The sequence below is a fragment of the Ambystoma mexicanum genome, chromosome 11, assembly GCF_040938575.1.
Source record: "Ambystoma mexicanum isolate Mex_15411 chromosome 11, UKY_AmexF1_1, whole genome shotgun sequence".
NCBI lineage: Eukaryota > Metazoa > Chordata > Amphibia > Caudata > Ambystomatidae > Ambystoma > Ambystoma mexicanum.
In genome coordinates, this window is record NC_090934.1 from 389,917,326 (window position 1) to 389,937,648 (window position 20,323).

The following is a 20,323-nucleotide window of genomic DNA, read 5'->3' on the forward strand; positions in this document are numbered from 1 at the left end:
AAGTTTACTTGCACTGTTACAAAGAATTGCCTTTTTAAAGAATGCTTATTTAAAACTGATATAACTATCTATAACTGAAACCTTTAGTGTAAGAGTTACTTGTATTTATGGATTTCATTTGTACATCTCTACAGCTCACATTTACCCCTCTTGAGATAGGCCTGGATGCTCAGTCACACTACCAACTTGTGTAGTACAGGCCTATACCAAAATGTGGGTTACCTAATACCAAGAAGATAAGTCTTGTGTAGCCTCACACAGTGTGATTGCACCAATTCTTACCTAACACCCACCTAAGCAAATGTGCTCAAGCTCATCTGGATGAACCTGACCAGGTGGTTGACAGATGCACCTTGGCTAGTGTTGCCAAGTTAACCTTAGCATACTTGTCCCAGTAATTCTAAGGTACACATTGGGCCTCATTCCGAGTTTGGCGCAAAGGGATACCGGGCACCGGTAAGGACACCGATGCCGGTAATCCCTTTGCGCCCTATTCCAAGGTCCCTTAGCGGGTCCCTTCCTTAAACCCTGCTTTTACCAGGCGTTATGGACGGGCCCGTTAAGGGACTTCAGAGCTAATAACGGTACCGCAATTTGCGGTACCGTTATTAGCTACTTCCCCCTTCCCATTGAGCCCTATGGGGGCTCAAATGGGAATGGGGAATGGCTTTTTCAATGGGGACTTACCGGTCCCGCAAAGGTCGGACTAGACCGGTAAATCCCCATTGAACAAGGTCGGAGTCGGCAAATAGCGCCATGGTTACCTCCAAACTCGGAATGAGGCCCATTGAGTAATGATTTGTCCCAGTGGAGCAGAAATACTTTGGCCCTCATTACGACCTCGGCGCTAGCCATGCCGCTATTGGCGGCATGGCTGCCGCCGAAATCGCGTCCGGGTCCGGGTCCACAGAATGAGGAATTACCGGGTCATTCCGAGTTCAGAAGGCCCGGTAATTCCTCCCTTCAAGGACCCGGACCCGGTCCTTCCCCATTCCCATTTCAGCCCCCATAGGGCTGAATGGGAGAAGGAGCAAACAACGGGCCATTACGAGTTGGCCCGTTGTTTGCTCCCTCTTCCCCTCGCGGGACCAGGTAAGCACGCCTGCTTTGACCAGGCGTTACTTCCTGGGTCCCACGAGGGGACCTTGTAATGAGGCGGTACGGGGTAAATGGCGCCGGCAGCTTTTACGGCGCCTTTAACCCCGTACCGCCAGGCTCGTAATGAGGCCCATGGACTTTTACAAACAGACGCAAATTGCATGCACAGGACCACCAATGTTTGCACTTACGTGCTGTGGGGTCCACTTCAAAGTTTGCAACGCAGAGTGCTAAAGCACAGAGTAAAACTATTTACTCTTTACTTTTATTCTCTGTTTTGCAAAAAAAGTAAGCGCCACCTGAAAATGACAGGTTACAAGCTGCGTTTACTAATGGAGTCCAGTTGAATACATTTGCTCGTTAGCAGGAGCTAATGTAAGGCATGCATGAAAATCTCATGCAGGTGCAAAATGCTGTTCTCATCCAGGACGAATGAGGAAAGCACAGCAGGGATGCAAACTCTGCTTCCAGCCTCTTGTCTGGCTTGAAAGAGGACAATTGTCTGGGGCAGTAACACATTACGCCTTGCATTCACGCCTTGTTTTACCACCACCCCACTTTAAAACGGACCCCCGCCCAGACTCACGCTGGCCAATGTTCCTCCAGATGACTCGGATGTACCTATCCCGGTCGCTCCTGCACTGCTCATGCTCAAAGCCCAGTGAATGCACCAGCTCGTGCTGGATGACTCCATGGTGCAGGCAACGGCTCTTCAGGAGGGAGACATCCTGGGGGCCCCCCAGACGCCCCACATACGACCAGCACCTGTCAGAAAGGCAAAGAAGTAGCATATTATAGCTGGCCGAGGGGATCTAGCTTCCCAATGTAACTACCAGGACATCTCCATGGACTTACATGTTATACAATTCACGGTCTGACAAAAACGTGCTCATTCTAAATGTTCCCTCAACACTAGGAGGATCAGGGTGGATTACGGGTGCATACGGGAGAGCAAAAAACATACAAGTGAATGAAACAAGACAGATCCTAGAGAAGGCCAAGGAAATCAGCAAAGGCAGTTTCAACATACACCCAGAAAAGACTAGTCTATTGATCAGCAATGAAGGCAATGGAATCAAAGTACAGGGAGAGCCAGCAGAAATCCAGCAATGGCAGATCTAAGAGGAAGCCCTCGGACCAAACAGAATCCTAGCATAGATCGACCCAGTATGTGCCCAGGGTAGATGGCAGGTCCAAGTGGACCCAAAAGAAGACAGAAACAGAAGAAAAGAAACACGGTCCAACTTTAAACCAGTAGCGATATACAGCATAATTCAAGCGTGCATGTCAGACAACAGATCAAATGAAAACGCAATGAATTCAGACCCAAAACAAGCCAAACAACGACAGATCCAACCGAAACCAAGCAACTAACTACAGATCCACAAGCAAGAACCGGCGAAGACAGATGCAATAATTCATGTGGCAATACTTACGTCCAACACAGTTTACCATAATTCTCAATGGGGAAATAAATCACAAATAATTTTATAAACCAGTTTTATATTGCCGTTCTTTCACATAGATAGTTACAATGGGCCTCATTACGAGTTTGGAGGTAGCCATGCCGTTATTACCGGCATGGCTACCTCCAAACTCGTGTCCGGGACCCGAAAAAAAGGAATTATCAGGCAATTCTGACTTTTGCGTGCCCGGTAATTCCCATTTTTGGGACCCGGACCCGGTAAGTCCCCATTCCCATTTGAGCCTCCATAGGGCTCAAATGGGAATGGGGAGGATGCTAACAACGGACCCGTTAATGACGGGTCCGTTGTTAGCATCCTGGTCTGCTCGCGGCTGCCGGTATGCACGTCTGGCTAGACGTGCATACCGCCACCCGCGAGGAAACTCATAATGTGGCGGCCTGGTATAAACGGTGCTGGTACCTTACCGTACCTTATGACAGTGCTGCAGCAGGGTTTGTTCAAGATAGATTAAGGTTAGGGCCAAACAGTGGCAGCATGGGGTGGTTATTAAACCCTGCAATTTTTTATGAAGATGTTTTTTGTAAAAATGTTAAAGTTGTGGAAGGTGAAGAGGTTTTCTGTGTATAGGTTAAGTTACATACTTTCTGATTTGACGTTGTTATGTCTGTTTCAATTCCATTTTTATTTTACATTTTAAAATGGCTTTTGGGTGCTTTTGTTGGATGAGAGAGCGTTCCTTTGCTGTTTGAGATCCCAGGAGACTACATTGCACATGTCGGTGCAGTGACTATGAGGGTGTGCCCTTTGAGCCGTTAAGCTCTTAAGAGGACTGCTCTGTGCTGAAGCGGCATGTCAGCAACGTGCCCAAAGTATGTCGCTGTCTCTCGGAAGCCCGGAGGCTAAGAGCGACATGGCTGGGACTGAGCATATTCCATTTGAAGACAGCAACCATGTGGACACTCCGACTGAAATACTGGGAGGAAGATCACTCACGGAAAGCGAGAATTGTAATCCGGTTGACCCCTCTGTGAAACCTCAGCACTCCTATGATTTAAGGAAGATGAGTATACACTTGAAGGAGAGTGGTAAACATATTAAAGCAAAAAATCCACAGGCAGGGGAAAAAATGGAATCACTGATTTTGTCTCTAATAGCCCAGTAATCACCAAAAAGGGCAGATCACATAAAAACCTCTCTAGCCTGTTTAGGAACTCAATTTACTGAGTGCCTAATTGAGATTCTAGAGGCAGATGATAAGGATGACATTTAAAAGAATATACCACCAATGAGCAAAACACAGGTGGAGAAGGAGACCGAGAACGAGTGTATAGAACCCTGCTTAAATCACATTGGAGGATATCCTCCACCAAGTAATTTGGTAACTGTAACAGGGGAACTGAACATACCCCAAATGCACATGCACTCATTTGAGATGGCGCTACATAATCCCATGCTAATGGAAAATGCAATTGAAGACGCCGTGCATAATCAAAGGTTAGACAAGGGTATCGTCAGCGGTGGGCAGCTAATTGAATCAGAATTTGAAGCTAATGAAATTCTAGCTGAATATAGTGCCAGGGAAAATACACTACGGGTAATACTTCTCGAGCACAGAAAGTACCAGAGTGAGTGATCCGGCTAATAACCTTAAACAGCTGACAGCAGAATTACCTTCCATCTTGGAGGACATGCTTGGTGGACAGAATTCCATGAATTCCATGCTGAAATTACAGGCCCTTCATTTTCTCCTGAAGTCCCTAGTGAGCCACTGTGAGAGAATACTAATTGAAGCGAACTCTCGTTCTCCAAAATTAAAAGCAATAATGACGCATTCGGAAATCAAGCCTGTATTATCCAATGTGCCATACCTTGTGGAAGATTGCATCTGTGTAGAACCCCTTGATGGGGATAATGAAGGGACAAAGAGGGAAGGGCAACTCATGCCTCACTGCCAAAATCGCTGACAGACAAAAAGGGAAATGAGGAGAAGGAGGTGAAAGTGGAAATCGGCATTGTAGCACTGACGAACCTGACAGGTAACCTGGCAGGCAATGATTCTCGAGTGAGCTATAATGTAACACAGATTAAGCAAAAAAGGAAAAAAGACTATTGAATCCCTCGAGGGTCTTCACTAGAATTTGCCAAGCGCAAGAATAAGGTGCAACCACACTTAAATATTAATAAAGAGCGTACACATTTGAAAATCGATGATGAGGGAAGGTAAGTAATTGAAGAAACTGAACTGGATATGAGAAAAACCAAAAAAGAATCACGACCACTAGGTCTGAAAAATTGGAGAAAAAGAAAGGACCGGAAACTAAAGAGCAAAAAAAGAACACGATCTAACTGGATCATGATTGTAATACAAGGCGAAATCAAACAGACATTCAGGGCTTTTTTTCCAAATACTGCTCCGGTCCAGCAAAAGAGCCCTGGAGAATGCTTGAATAATACCACTGAGGGATCAATCTCACCAGACTGTGTAAGTATACTCTTCTCCATTATACCTTAAGCCCCTTCACTGGTCCGAGCCCAAGCCCAAGAAACATAAAAGATCTAAACGTACTCAAACTATGGCAACACAGTGTATGGCTCCGACTAAGTCAGTGGATGTAGACCTTGCCTGAGTGATCAGCCACAAGGACAACAATATGGACATTTCAATGTAACAAACAACCCAAAAAGAAAGGAGAGCAGTGACATCTTAGCTAATGAAATAGAAGTTATTATCCAAAATCTCTTCTGTACTCCAAATACGTGCATCTTAAATCGAGGTGCAATATTGAGTTTATTTCATCGTATCTTCCTGCTCCACACCTTTAATACTGATGACATAAAAATAGTGGACCAACTTGAAAATCACCCATCAGCCGACCCATGAAGCGTCAGTTGAGGCTTTCACCACCACTTTCTCCCCACCTTCTCCCCCTTTGGCTGACTCCCACGCTGACACAGCACTCTCCATGCTCCACTCTGCTATATCTGATACTCTCGATGTTCTTTCCCCTGTCATGAGGATACGCTTGAAGCCCAAAGCCAAGTGCAACTCTTGGTATGACTCTGACCTTGTCACCCTTAAAAGCATGTGCAGCGTGGCTGAGAGGAAATGGCAGACTTCCGGTACATCCTCTGACAAAGTGGCCTGCCGCGTGCTCCAAAGGCAATACCAGCTCTCTGTCCGCACCAAGAAGAGAGCCTAAATCCAAGCATGCATCTCTGCAGCATCTAACAACTCAGCCAAACTCTTTAAAATCTGCAAGGAGCTGGCCAATCCTGCTGCAGTATCTACCTCCCTTGTCCCCTCCCAGACCCTCTGCACAGCCCTGGCTTCTCATTTAATCTCTAAAACTCAGGACATCCTTGTCCTCTCTCTCTCTTCCTCTCCCCCTCCTCCCTCTACTCCCTGCTCTTCCCCTAGCCCTTCTTCGGCCACCTCTCCTCCCCCCTTCTCTGCCTTTCCCTTGTTCTCCCCAGACAACCTGTCCAGACAAGTCAAATCTATGAAAGTCTTGTCAATACAGGTTCACCCCTGTTCCTCCAAAACCATTAAGGACCACATTGACACCCTGGCTTCTGCTCTGGCTGATTTCTGCAACCACTCCTTTGCCATTAGAGTCTTCCCTTCCCTCCTGAAGCACTTCCTTGTGCACCCTCTTCTTAAGAAACCCTCTGCCGACCCTTCCTGCCCAGCTAACTATCGCCCAATCTCCATCTCTCCTTTCCTGGGCAAACGCCTGAAAAAGCTGGCCATCTCCCAGCTTAATATTCACACTGAATCTGTTGGTTGTCTCCATGACCATCAGTTTAGCTTCAGAGCTGCCAGAAGCATGAAACTGCTCTCCTGAACATCCGTGAAGACCTGCTCTCCAACCTTGATTCCAACACCCCATGTGTACTCCTCTTACTTGATCTCTCTTCTGCCTTTGACATGGTCAACCATGCCATCCTGCTCAACCGTCTCTGTGATAATCTGGGTAGCACTGATAAGGCCCTGGTTTGGCTGACTTCTTTCCTCTCCGATCGACCCTCCCAGGTCCAGCTTGGGTCCTTCCTCTCCTCTATCTCCATCTCTACCTGTGGTGTTCCCCAGGGGTCTAACCTCTCTCCCTGACTGTTCAACCAACACCTCGCACTTCTTACCCACCACATTGCCACTCTCTGCCCCAATTTTCAGTGCTATGCGGATGACACTCAACTCATGTTCAGGCTCCCTTCCGCGACCTCTTCTCCTTCTCTCATCTCCGACTGTCTGTCTGCTATCCAGGAGTGGTGTGCCGCCAATGATCTCAGCCTTAATGCCAGTAAGACCGAGATTCTCCTCATTGGCACACCTGCTCCCACCTTTCCCGCCACTCTCTGGCCTGCCTCTCTTGGCCCTCTTCCTGCTCCCACCTGTGAGGCTACAAACCTTGGAGTCATCTTCGACTCCACACACTCCTTCTCTCCTCACATCTCCGACATCTCTAAGAAGTCACACTACCAGCTGCACCTCCTCAGAGGTATTCTTCCTTTCCTTTCCTTCCCCTAGAAGTTCACTGTCTCCAGAGCTCTGGTTCTCTCTAGGCTGGACTACTGCAACAGCCTCTTTCTAAATCTGCCTGCCTCTAATCTCCGCCCTCGGCAACTCATCCAAAACAGGACTGCGAGACTTGTCCTTGGCCTCAAGCCCAGGGATCGTATCTCTCCAGGGCTGAAATCTCTGCACTGGCTCCCAGTGGCGGTGAGGATTAAGTTCGAAACCCTCTGCATTGTCCATAAGGCATTCTGGGGCCAGGGCCCTCAATACCTTCAACTCTCTCTTCCTAAATATCTTCCTTCTTAAGCTCTTCGCTCATCCGCCTCCAACTCCCTCATGGTCAGTCGCTTCTCCAAGCAACGAGTTGGTGGTAGATCTCTTTCTTCTGCTGGGGCCTCCCTCTGGAACAGCTTTCCTGCCTCTCTGAAACTTGAGGAGAACCATCTCCAGTTCCGGAAGTACCTCAAGACCTTCCTCTTTGCTTCTGCTTTCTCTCCTCTGCTCCCCGGCTGATCTGGTTGAAACAGAAACTGCACTGGTTCACCTGGCTACCCTCTGATCTTGGGCCCAGGTCCCCTCCCCTCCAGTTGCACACCTGCACGGCCCCTTGGCAACCCTTGCACTCAGGGACTGCTCTGTATCCCTACAGCCCCCTCTCAGCACTTGATAACTTATGTCTGCCTATAAAAAAATAATTTGACTACCCATACTAGAAATCATATCAAATAGGATGAAAGTCCAAATATTAGGTACCAATAATTCAGAACAGCATCTTATTTCAGAAAGGGAGCCGCGCTCCCACCCTCTCCTTTGTAGCACACAAAGCTGTCTATGAGCTGTACAGCTTCTTCCTTACTTCAGGACACTCTTTGTGGGGACAATTCCCACTTTGTGAAAATAGGTCCTGACAGCCCCACCCTATCTCTGTGTACTCTGGCTCTGGAGCCTATCCCCTCACTCTACCAGCACCCCACCATGCCCTACAATGAAATACATGTTCTAGATTTGCTTCAGAATACATGTTTCCTTTGAGAAATGGGGACCCCTATAGGGAGAGATGATGCAGATGCGCCCTGCTCCATGGGACACATTGAAGTCCCATTTGCAATAGTTGTAGCCATAGTCTCGGAGCAAAGATAAGAGCACCCATCACAAGTCTGTGACTGCATGCACCTGATGTGGCAGCCTTCACATTCTTTACCTGTGGGGAAACAAATCTGTGTTCTCATTTGCAATAGAACCATCTGTTCTAGAGTCTTGTTCGATGGTCCATTCATTAACTTTGAGTAGAACTTTCCAGAGATGAATACCTGGTAAGGGGGCCAGAGATATTGCAGGTATGGGACTGCAGTGCTGTTGCCCTGTCCATCAAACACCTATGTCCCCTTTCTTTGACTGTCAGAATGGTTCTTTTCACCTTCTTGCAGTCGTGACACCTCCTTTAGACCCAGGGATGGTGCCTCTGATGCATGGAGCACGTCAAGGAACGCACACATTGAAGAGGAACGCATGCCTATTGATGTTGCAGTTAGATTGGATCCAACCAATCTAGAAAAATACCTGCACATACAAATTAATTCATAGAATTCAGCGCACAAGTGGCGCACGCGGCTGGTGCACAGTGTGCGCGTGCAAATTTCTGCACCAGCCGCGTGCGCTAAAATCTATTTCCGCGCACAGCGTATTCATGGATTTTAGTTTCCAAAACCAGCTGTGGCGCATAGTGGTGCAGCGACCCTGCAGCAGCGCAAGTTACGCCCCCAACCCCTCCCTGTGCACCATGCACAGCACACAAATCCCGTACATGACGCACAGGCCCCCAACCACGAAAACGCCTGTAAAACTCCCTGCGCACCCCTCCGAATACACATACCGCACTGCACGGGGAGTCTCACACGCGATTGGAGAGGGGAACGTGTATTTCGGGGGTGCGCGGGAAGTTTCACGTGCAAAATGCCCTGTGCGAGTGGGGTACGTGTATTCCTGGGGTGCGCGGGAAGTTTCACACGCGATTGGAGCGGGGTATGTGTATTTTGGGGTTGTGCGGGAAGTTTCACACGCGATAGGCCCTGTGCGTGTGTATTCCTGGGGTGCGTGGGAAGTTTCACACACGATTGGAGCGGGGTACGTGTATTTCGGGGGTGCGTGGGAAGTTTCACATGCGATAGGCCCTGTGCGAGTGGGGTATGTGTATTCCTGGGGTGCATGGGAAGTTTCACATGCGATAGGCCCTGTGAGAGTGGGGTACGTGTATTCCTGGGGTGCACGGGAAGTTTCACACGCGATAGGCCCTGTGAGAGTGGGGGACGTATATTCCTGGGGTGCGTGGGAAGTTTCACACGCGATAGGCCCTGTGCGAGTGGGGTACGTGTATTCCTCGGGTGCACAGGAAGTTTCACACACGATAGGCCCTGTGCGAGTGGGGTACGTGTATTCCTGGGGTGCGCGGGAAGTTTCACATGTGATAGGCCTGTGCGAGTGGGGTACGTGTATTCCTTGGGTGCGCGGGAAGTTTCACATGCGATAGGCCCTGTGCGAGTGGGGTACGTGTATTCCTAGGGTGCGCGGGAAGTTTCACACGCGATAGGCCCTGTGCGAGTGGGGTACGTGTATTCCTGGGGTGCGCTGGAAGTTTCACACGCAATAGGCCCTGTGCGAGTGGGGTACGTGTATTCCTGGGGTGCGCGGGAAGTTTCACACGCGATAGGCCCTGTGCGAGTGGGATACGTGTATTCCTGGGGTGCGCTAGAAGTTTCACACGCGATAGGCCCTGTGCGAGTGGGGTACGTGTATTCCTGGGGTGCGCAGGAAGTTTCACATGCGATAGGCCCTGTGCGAGTGGGGTACGTGTATTCCTGGGGTGCGCGGGAAGTTTCACACACGATAGGCCCTGTGCGAGTGGGGTACGTGTATTCCTGGGGTGCGCGGGAAGTTTCACACGCGATTTTGCTGTCAGAGCGGGGTACGTGATTTTCGGGGGTGCGCGGGGAGTCCTACACGTGAATTGGCAGTGTGGGTCCTCCCAGGTGTTCCCTCTACACCCTCCACTGCCCCTGCAGGCAGCCCACACCACAGGGGACTACCCTGCACCCCTGGTCATGTCCCGCAGGCAGTCCATCCACCATGGGCATGCCCCCCAGCCAGGCCACATGTCACCTTGCACTACTGATCACCAACTCATGTCCTCCAGCACCCCCACCCCCCAGCAGTCAGGGGCAACTGCCAGCAGGCCCCCACTCATGTCCCCCAGCACCCCCACCCCCCAGCAGTCAGGGGCACCTGCCAGCAGGCCCCACTCATGTCCCACCCATGTCCCCCAGCACCCCAGCACCCCCACACCCCAGCAGTCAGGGGCACCTGCCAGCAGGCCCCCCACATGTCCCCCAGCACCTCCAGCCCCCAGCAGTCAGGGGCACCTGCCAGCAGGCCCCCACTCATGTCCCCCAGCACCCCCACCCCCCAGCAGTCACGGGCACCTGCCAGCAGGCCCCCACTCATGTCCCACTCATGTCCCCCAGCACCCCCACCCCCCAGCAGTCAGGGGCACCTGCCAGCAGGCCCCCACGCATGTCCCCCAGCACCCCCACCCCCCAGCAGTCAGGGGCACCTGCCAGCAGGCCCCCACTCATGTCCCCCAGCACCCCCACCCCCCAGCAGTCAGGGGCACCTGCCAGCAGGCCCCCACTCATGTCCCCCAGCACCCCCACCCCCAGCAGTCAGGGGCACCTGCCAGCAGGCCCCCACTCATGTCCCCCAGCACCCCCACCCCCCAGCAGTCAGGGGCACCTGCCAGCAGGCCCCCACTCATGTCCCCAAGCACTCCCACCCCCCAGCAGACAGGGGCACCTGCCAGCAGGCCCCCACACATGTCCCCCAGCACCCCCACCCCTCAGCAGTCAGGGGCACCTGCCAACAGGCCCCCACTCATGTCCCCCAGCACACCCAACCCCCGCAGTCAGGGGCACCTGCCAGCAGGCCCCCACACATGTCCCCCAGCACCCCCACCCCCCAGCAGTCAGGGGCACCTGCCAGCAGGCCCCCACTCATATCCCCCAGCACCCCCACCCCCCAGCAGTCAGGGGCACCTGCCAGCAAGCCCCCACTCATGTCCCACTCATGTCCCCCAGCACCCCCATCCCCAGCAGTCAGGGGCACCTGCCAGTAGGCCCCCACACATGTCCCCCAGCACCCCCACCCCCCAGCAGTCAGGGGCACCTGCCAGCAGGCCCCCACTCATGTCCCCCAGCACCCCCTCCCCCCAGCAGTCAGGGGCACCTGCCAGCAGGCCACCACACATGTCCCCCAGCACCCCCACCCCCCAGCAGTCAGGGGCACTTGCCAGCAGGCCCCTTCTCATGTCTCCCAGCACCCCCACCCCCCAGCAGTCAGGGACTCCTGCCAGCAGGCCCCCACTCATGTCCCCCAGCACCCCCACCCCCCAGCAGTCAGGGGCACCTGCCAGCAGGCCCCCACTCATGTCCCACTCATGTCCCCCCAGCACCCCCCAGCAGTCAGGGGCACCTGCCAGCAGGCCCCCACTCATGTCCCCCAACACCCCCACCCCACAGCAGTCAGGGGCACCTGCCAGCAGGCCCCCACACATGTCCCCCAGCACCCCCACTCCCCAGCAGTCAGGGGCACCTGCCAGCAGGCCCCCACTCATGTCCTCCAGCATCCTCACCCCCCAGCAGTCAGGGGCACCTGCCAGCAGGCCCCCACTCATGTCCCACTCATGTCCCCCAGCACCCCCACCCCCCAGAAGTCAGGGGCACCTGCCAGCAGGCCCCCACACATGTCCCCCTGCCCCCACGTCATGACGATCCTCAATCATGGGCCTAATTGCCAGCCACATCACATCACACCCCACGCCACCCCAGCCAAAGACCCAACCAAGTATTGCATGCACCCACATAGAAATGCCCATTACATGATACAACCCGAATGGCAAGTATGTAAATGAACACATGTCCGTCACACACAATGGGCGCAAGTGAATGTGACAACCCACATCATGACATGCATGAAATCAATGAGAGAATACCACACATCGAAGTATGAAACAAAAATGTATTGAACCCAAAATTAATGTAATGAAAAGAAAACACACAATAATGTGAAGAAGAAATAAAACGCAGCATGTCCAGAAAATAATCAAAAATATGAAATCAGAATCCAAAGAAATCCAAATGAAAATGTGTCCAAAGTCACAGGGTACCCAGGTGACACATGGGTGGGAAGATGGCATGGAGGACGACTGGCACGTAGGGGGTTCAGGTGAGGAGGGGGTCGCAAGAAGGTCCAGCACACGGAGGAATCCAGCACCGGTGACCCGTCCCAGTAGGTCAACGTGGTCAAAGAGGCATGCGAGACGATGTGCAGTCTCTCCACGAAAAAGACTGCAGGTCACCTCGCATGCCCGGTTGACGCAACGCTATCCCACTCAGGACCGGCTCAACACGGTCCCGGATAGCCAAGTCCGCAGGGAGAGGAAGGCCAGTTGTCGTGCGCTCATCCCCTCCCTGAAAACAGGTCTCGACGTAGGCATCCCTGCTGGTGCCGAGGAGTCCACCTCCGACCTCTGCCTCTTGGACCTACCCTCGGCAGCTGTGGCCTGGGACGCGGCACCAGACTCCTCACTCCCCAACGAGATGACAATCTGGGAGGGGAGCCGGGCCTTGCGTCTCCGGCTGGTGGTGTGATCCCTGCCGCTGTGCTCCACAGCACCCTCTCCGCCCTCTTCATCAGTTGACGCTGCAGACAGGGAGAGATAAAACACAGACATCAGGGCACTGTACAATGGACTGATACACACATGACAGTTGCACAAGAGTGGCAGTGTCAAACTTCAGACATGGCATCACACTCCACGACACACATGTCATTTCAACTCACACACATGAGCATTTCCACAGCAATATTGCACCAGGCAGCAACATCCATACACATACAACAGCATGAACAGCCGAAGGTGAGCCTGACATCACATGAAACACAGGGAGTGCACTAGACATGCACACACGCCACCACACTTACATGCATGTCTACATCTCCTCCAACTGTCGCAGTGATGCGATCGCCATACATGTCACATCTGGCATTCAGCCTTCTACATATCAGTGTCACGTGCATCCATGTTGCATCACAGTTGCACACTTGTCAAATACACACACATGCACATGTACAGTGCAGATACATGCAGCAGGAACCACCATCCATGTGTGACACCACAACCATGCCAACGTACATACACATAAATTCAAACATATGTGCTACCACACCTGCATTTGCACAGCATGCTTACCAACACATACACCATCGATGTGTCTCACACCTAAGAGGACGCACATGTGGCAGCCTCACGCCCCTGTTCATACACATCCCTACATGGCCCTACGAAAACACATGTGCAACCTGCACACTACTGGCACACCACCACACGCACAGCATCCAATCAGTATGCATGTACACTTACCGCTCGACTCCAGGCGGGTCTGCCTCTCAAGGACCTGGATGTGGAGCGCTAGGCATATGTGTTCCAGGACCCTCATCTGGAGGTCGGACAGGTGGCCCCGGTACCCCTTGGCATCTGCTGCCTTCAAGAGGCGCCGGGCCTTGTTGAGGGTCCTGGACCTGAAGTCCTCCCAGTGCTTCTTGACATGGTGTAAGTCGCGGACTGCCACCCCCTCCGCGTTGATGGCAGTCACGATGTCCATCCAGATCCTGGTCCATCCTTCATTGTCGGCGCGTGAACTTCCAAAGAGGGCATCATACTGCCCCAGGACTTGCTCCACCAGGACACCAACTTCCCTGGCACTGAAGCTGGTGGCCCTCTGCCTCTCTGGCTGGGGGTTGCCATTGGTGCCAGATGGTGTTGTGCCCGACATGGCAACCCCAGAGGCAGGAGTGGGTGGGCAACTGGGTCCTGGGGCTTGGCTGTGGAGCGATGGTATCCCAGTCAGGAGTCTTCGGTTCCAGCAGGGGTGGTCACAGCAACTGCATCCCTGGCTGACGTGCAGGCAGCAAATAACAGGGCACGTGGGCAGCAGGAAGTCAGGCAGCAGCATATGGCAGCAAGCAGTCAGGCAACAGCAGATGGCAGGTGGGAGCGTACTCGGGGCTCTGGGGGGCAGTAATTCGGCCTTCTGGCAGGACAGGAGGCAGGGCAGGAGCGTGGTCTTCCGTGTGTTGTTGCGTGGCCAGCTTGATACGGAGTGATTTGGCATGTGAAAATCTTACACGTCAGCGTGTAATTCGAGGAAAGGCCCTTCGCGTGTAGGCGCATCAGCACACGTACGCGGTTTCATTGGACCAAAGGCCCTTAGCGCGTAAGCACTTCTGTGACGTGACTCGCGCAGGCGTTTCCCTCGTGACGTGGGCTTAGTGGTTCAGCGCGCGTGGAAAAACTGCACGTCCGCGTGTGGATGCGTGTAATCCGAGGAAAGGGTCTACGCGCATAAGTGACGTGACGCACGCGGGCGTTTCCATCAACACGGGTGCATGTTCATCGTACACGTCCAAAAACTTCACGTCCGAGTGTCAGCTCGTGTAATTGGAGGAAAGGGCCTTAGCGCGTACACGCGTAAGTGACGCTGTATGTGTGGGCCGCTTTAAAAGGTACGTGTAGGACCCCATTCCCTTGTATGTGCTTTTCGTGGAGAGCGAGTGGGTGAATTCTGTACTTCTTGTCGGTTCACACACAATTACTTCACAGCATTTCAAGTTCGTGCACCCTGTTACCTCTGACAGCCTTCTTTATTTTTTTTGGGCCTGTTTCCTCAAACAGCGTTCACTTCTTCTTTTGTCCTGTCTCCTCAGACAGCGTACAGTTCTTCTTTTGGTGGGGGTGTTGCCTACGTGCACACGCGCATTTTTTCCACGTTATTTTTCCAGGCAGACGGTGAGTCGCGCACGCATAGACCAACTGTGCTTGCCCCGTGTGTCGCGTACCCCTTCAGAGGTCATTGTAGGCTGCGTGTAACACGCGTATGCTTGTTTTTGTGTTTCTGGGTGCCACAGCGTAGTGCGGGTTAATTTTTCCACGCACGTGGTCTACGAGGGGTTGCGTGCATGTTACTTTTTGTTTTTGGGGTGCCTGTGCATTGCGTGACCTGTCATCTTCCCCAGGGGTCACAGACAGCCTTGCTAGAGCACTAGGGTACGAATTCCATCTAGTACCCTACCCCTTTCACCCCCCATTGCCCAGGACAATTGTTTACTGCAACTCCTATACGCACAACAACATCAGTGCCATGGTTGGGAGGTGACCTAGTGGTCAGGGAGGCAAAGGTGGCCGACCTCCAAAAGGTGGGCGTAGTGGGCGCGGTAGGGGACGTGGCCAGGATTTGCAGGGTGCCCCTAGACCCCATGTGTGGAGGAACAATCAGGGAAACCCATGCCTCCCCCCTGGTTGAGGGAAACGTGGCTGACACCATCCCAGCTCAGCCCTTGTTGGACCAGCCCATTGTGGCACCTGAGCCGGCACAGGATGACTCCCAGGCTAACTTCCAGGTCAGCAAGTCTAAACCACGTGTGTCGGTGCAAGTTGGTGTCACCAGGCCACGTGGATCTGGGGCAGTGATGTCATCTGCTGCCCCAAGTAGGCAGGGTGGGGAGGCTGCAGGGGCAGCTGCAGCTCTATCCACCCCAGCTCTGAGTCTCCCAGCCGGGACAGTGTTGGTCCTGGTCCATCAAACTGACGTTGCCCTTGCCAAGATCACACTTCAGCCAATGCCTGCACAAAGACCTATGGTCATTGTGCCTTCGCACACTCCCAGTACCCAGTCCACCTGCGCTTCTGCCCCTACTGACCAGAGCGGCGCAAGCCACTCAGGCTCAGCTCCACCTTTGAAGAAGAGGAAGAAGGGTGCTCTGGCACTACAGGCTGAGACCCCAGACATGGCTACACAGTCCGGCTCGTCAAGGAAGCCTAGCTTTAATGACCCCGAACTTGATGCACTTGTGAGCTATGTGTCGGCACATAGCCGCGAAATGTTGGTGACTGCAGGGTGCAAGACCACACCTGGTCAACGTAGGGCACACTGGCAGACCACCGCGGACTGCATAAGTGCCCTCGGATTTGTGAGGCGCACAGCTGATGATTGCTACAAGCTGTGGAAGGACCTGAAACGCAGAGCAAAGAACAAGCTGGCCTCAAATCATGCTGCTACTCTGGTGACTGGCGGTGGGTCTCCACCAGAGGACAACCAACTCACTGAACATGAGTCTGTTGCTGGAACCTTCGTCACAGAGGAACAGATCCAAGGTGTGGGAGAACTACCTGATTACGACGCATTGTCCGGTGAGTGTCCATGCGTGTGTGTGTAATCCATGTGTATGTTGTTTGGGTGACGGGTTCTGATTGAGTGCCAGGTGAGGGTGTGTACTCCTGAGTGTTATGGGTCACCCATTTGCTTCCTCCCATACATTCACGTGCCTTGGATTTGGGCATGACTGTATCCCTTCTGCCCACAGTTGCCAATTACGCCCACATTAGTGCACTTTACCTTGAACTGTCATCTTGCAACTACATTGTTCAGATTTTGTAAGTGTTCATTTAGGCTGATTGTTTCCACTCTCCCATTTTTACTACACATTATTCTGCCCTATTGCAACATATGTGATATGCTTCGGTCACTGTTTACAGCCCACACTGGGCCACTACTTTTACCTGGTTATGTTAATGATTACACCATTCAGGCCAATGGAGTATTGGGCTGCAGACATTTGTTATTAGGGCCTGTTTGCATGTGGAAGATGACAGATGTTTCCTGTAATGTTAAAGTGACCAACCATTGATCAGCCGACAATGACTGTGTTATTGGATACTGGATGTGTTTCAGTGTGTGGCACATGCATATTTTGCAACACTATTCAGCATCAATCTTCGCATCATGTCGATGTGACATGGATGTGTGACAGTACTCATTCACTGACATATTGCTGTAGTTTTGTAATTTACCGTGGTTATGCTACATGACATCTGTGTGGTGGCATGTGTCATGTATGTGTATTGGACATGTCACTCACAGCCTGATGTGTGATGCCAGTGCTACCCAACATGCTGCAAATGTGTTGCATATCCATCTTGCTCTCCCCAGTGTCTGCCTTTTTGACTCCACTTCCAACTCTTTGACAGTGCATGCATGGCAGGGTTATAGTCATGTGGGACATGTGTAATTCATGTACTGGATCTCTGGCTGTCACGGCTTATGTGTGTGCTATGGTGCTCATGCCTGTTTCCATTTGTTGTCTTTCATGTTTTGCAGGTGATGACGCACTTGGTTCTCTTGAGGTTGAGGAGATGGTGCAGACCCAGGAGGAATCTCAGGCACGACCGGGCACCAGTGGGGGACGTGGTGTGGTGGTGGGTGAGAACCCAAGGTTACTGCAGACCATACTGTCCAGGGGTGCCTCTGGGTGCATCTCCCCAGACCTCTATTCAGGTGCTGAGTCAGATGATGAGACAGTCGCAGGTAAACGTTTCTGGCAGGGATTCTGTTCTGTCCAACCCACCTGACCAGGGGTAGAACCCTCTATGGGGATGTCAGTGTTGGTAGGTCCGCCATTGGCGGTTACGGATGCAGGGTCACACTCTGATCCTGTTCCTGGGCCAGCAGATCAGAGGGGGAATGCAGTCGTGCAGCCTCAGGCAGTGCCAGCACAGCAAGGTGCAGATCGCCTTGCCCCAAACAGGTGTGGTGCCCGTCGACGCGGTGGCCGTGCCCCACCAGGCAATACTGTATGGGAAAACTCCATGTACAGTATGGCAACCCAACATGCAGCATCAGTAGAAATGATGGCTCATGCAATGGAGAGGGTGGCCACTTCCATTATCCCCCCTGAAAGGCAGATGGAGCAACAACAGCAGGCAACAGACTCCATTTGCCAATCACACAGGGAAGACATGTGGGCGTCCAACAGGAACAGACGGGCAGCACTGGAGACTCTGAGGGAATCCATATCAATAGAGTCCCAGGGCCACAGGGAAGCCCTTAGGGTAGAACTACATAACCTCAGGCAGACTCTGGTTGCACTTGAGGCTTCCAGTAATTTAAGGGCAGATCAGCAGCTGGAGAAGCTCACACGTTCGCTCTCAGCTGAGCTGCATGCAACACGTGAGGAGATCCGGGCATCACGCGAGGCCATGCGTGCAGAAATTAAGGCAACCCGTGATGTGCTGCATGGGGATCTCCGCACTTTAATCCTCCAGAATCAGACCTTCCAGACCCGCATGCTTGCTGCCATGGAGGACCATACCAGGGCTTTGCGTGGGGTGCCTCCCATAGTGCCACCACCTCCTGATGCAGCAGCAGAGGGTGAGCAGAGCGACAGCAGTTCTCCCACAATGGCATAGCCGTGCAGGCCATGAGCCCAAGGAGGTATTTTTTTTTCGCAACATCCACGCAGGTGGGTGTTGGTGTGCACCCTGTCCTCGAATCTCCTGGGTGGCCTCCCCCAAACCCCCTTGCCCCCACATGGCCATTTTTGATTTTTGATCTTTTTTTTTACAGTGTGTTGCCTTGTGTGGCTCCCGTGGGCATCCACTGTATTCCGGCTGGGCACATGCAGGCTTGTCCTGAGTTTGGATTAGATGCTTGGGTTTGTGAGACACACACCCCTCCTGCTTCCCGTTTCCATGGGCTTGCAAAGGGTGTGACCAAGTGACAGTGAATTACACAGTGACGTTAGGCCCCCATGAGCTGTGTGGGCAGTCTGTAGTCAATACTGTGTAGACATCCCTAGTGGATATTGCTGTATTGTACACTGCATGGTGTATTGATATGTGCTTGTGCATACATGTCTTCCTCCTAATCTGCAGGTTCCTTCCTCATGTCTTCACAAAGCCGTCTACTTTGCAGATGCAGTTCATGTTGTATGCAGTACACAGAGACATTTGCGTGGCAGCAACACTCTACAGTTGTAAGGGGTCAATGTGCTAGCGTATTCAGGTTGTAAGACTACCACTACTTGAGCTTAGTACTGTCATGATTTTGCATTTTTCCATGGTGTGTTGCAGCATTCTGTTGGTGGTAAGTATTTGGTAATGTGTGCTGTTACATTACTGGGAGCATATTGTGTGTGGGCAGTTTCCATTACGGACAGTGTACCTTGTGACACTTGTGTCAGGTCTTGTGCATTGCTTTTTTTCCTTTCACATTGCATGACATGCCATGGTGTGTTTGGTAGTGGAGCTGGGAAGGGGTTGGGTGACATGGCGCTGTTCTCATGTTGTATTTAGCAAGGGAGTAATGAATTTAGCAGCATAGATATATGTCTTTTGATGACACAGCATTGGTGGTGTTTAGGTAGGTAGGGATGCACACAATGTAACACTTCCAGGTGACCAATCTCAGGCTGGAATGGTTGTGACAGTTGAGTGTCCCTTATGTCATCATCATTGATTGTCAGCTGGTATGTGCCAGGGCTGTGTGCACTCCACAGGGGTGTGATTTTATGTGAAGTAATAAGCCACCAGCTGCGTACAGGCTGCCTCACCTTTCCCCTTCCATGCGCAGCGGGCGTGCATGTGGTTGGGGATGTGGGGGCACCACCATGTCCACCGGCAGGCCCCGGCGTGTTGCAACGTTGTGCAGGACACATGCTGCCACTATGATCCTGCACACTACTGGGGGAGCATATAACAGCTGCCCACCAGAGCGGTCAAGGGAGCGAAAGCGTGACTTGAGCACTCCGAATGTGCGCTCCACTATGCCCCGGGTTGCAATATGGGCTTTGTTGTATCTTACCTCGGGTGGTGTGGTCGGGTTCTGAATTGGCGTCATCATGTGGGTGCTCAGAGGGTAGGCACTGTCCCCTGGGGAGGTGGTGATGGGTATCATTAGTGGGGTTGTGACATTACTCAGTATCTGACATGCATGCATGTGCAGTGGCATTTATACTCACCAAGCAGCCATGTATCGCCATGCCGCCCAGCTTCTATGTCCCGGTTTGGGGTTGACATTCTGTAAATGAAACTGTCGTGGGTGGACCCTGGATAGTTGGCATATACTGAGGTGATGATTCCCTTGGCATCACATACCACCTGCACGTTGATGGAATGCCAGTGCTTGCGGTTTCTATAGATGTGCTCAGATGCCCTGGGGGGACGTAGAGCTACATGGGTGCAATCAATGGCACCTAGCACTTTGGGGAATTGTGCCACCCCGTAGAAATCCTGGACGGAAGCCTGCCGTTCTGCAGGTGTTCTAGGCAGGTATATGTGCCTGCGGACTGATGGGCGTGCAGTCATGATGGCCAACACCTGGTGTAGACAGCGTGACTG

General features: G+C 52.4%; 1 protein-coding gene across 1 annotated transcript in view; it reads right to left on the minus strand.

Moving 5' to 3' along the window:
* LOC138504979 (embryonic protein UVS.2-like) overlaps positions 1–20,323 on the minus strand; it is a 381,283-nt gene that overhangs the window by 222,182 nt on the left and 138,778 nt on the right. The window contains exon 4 of the mRNA XM_069625347.1: positions 1,685–1,863. Within this exon, the coding sequence (XP_069481448.1) occupies positions 1,685–1,863 (179 nt within the window). The remainder of the gene's footprint in view (positions 1–1,684; positions 1,864–20,323) is intronic.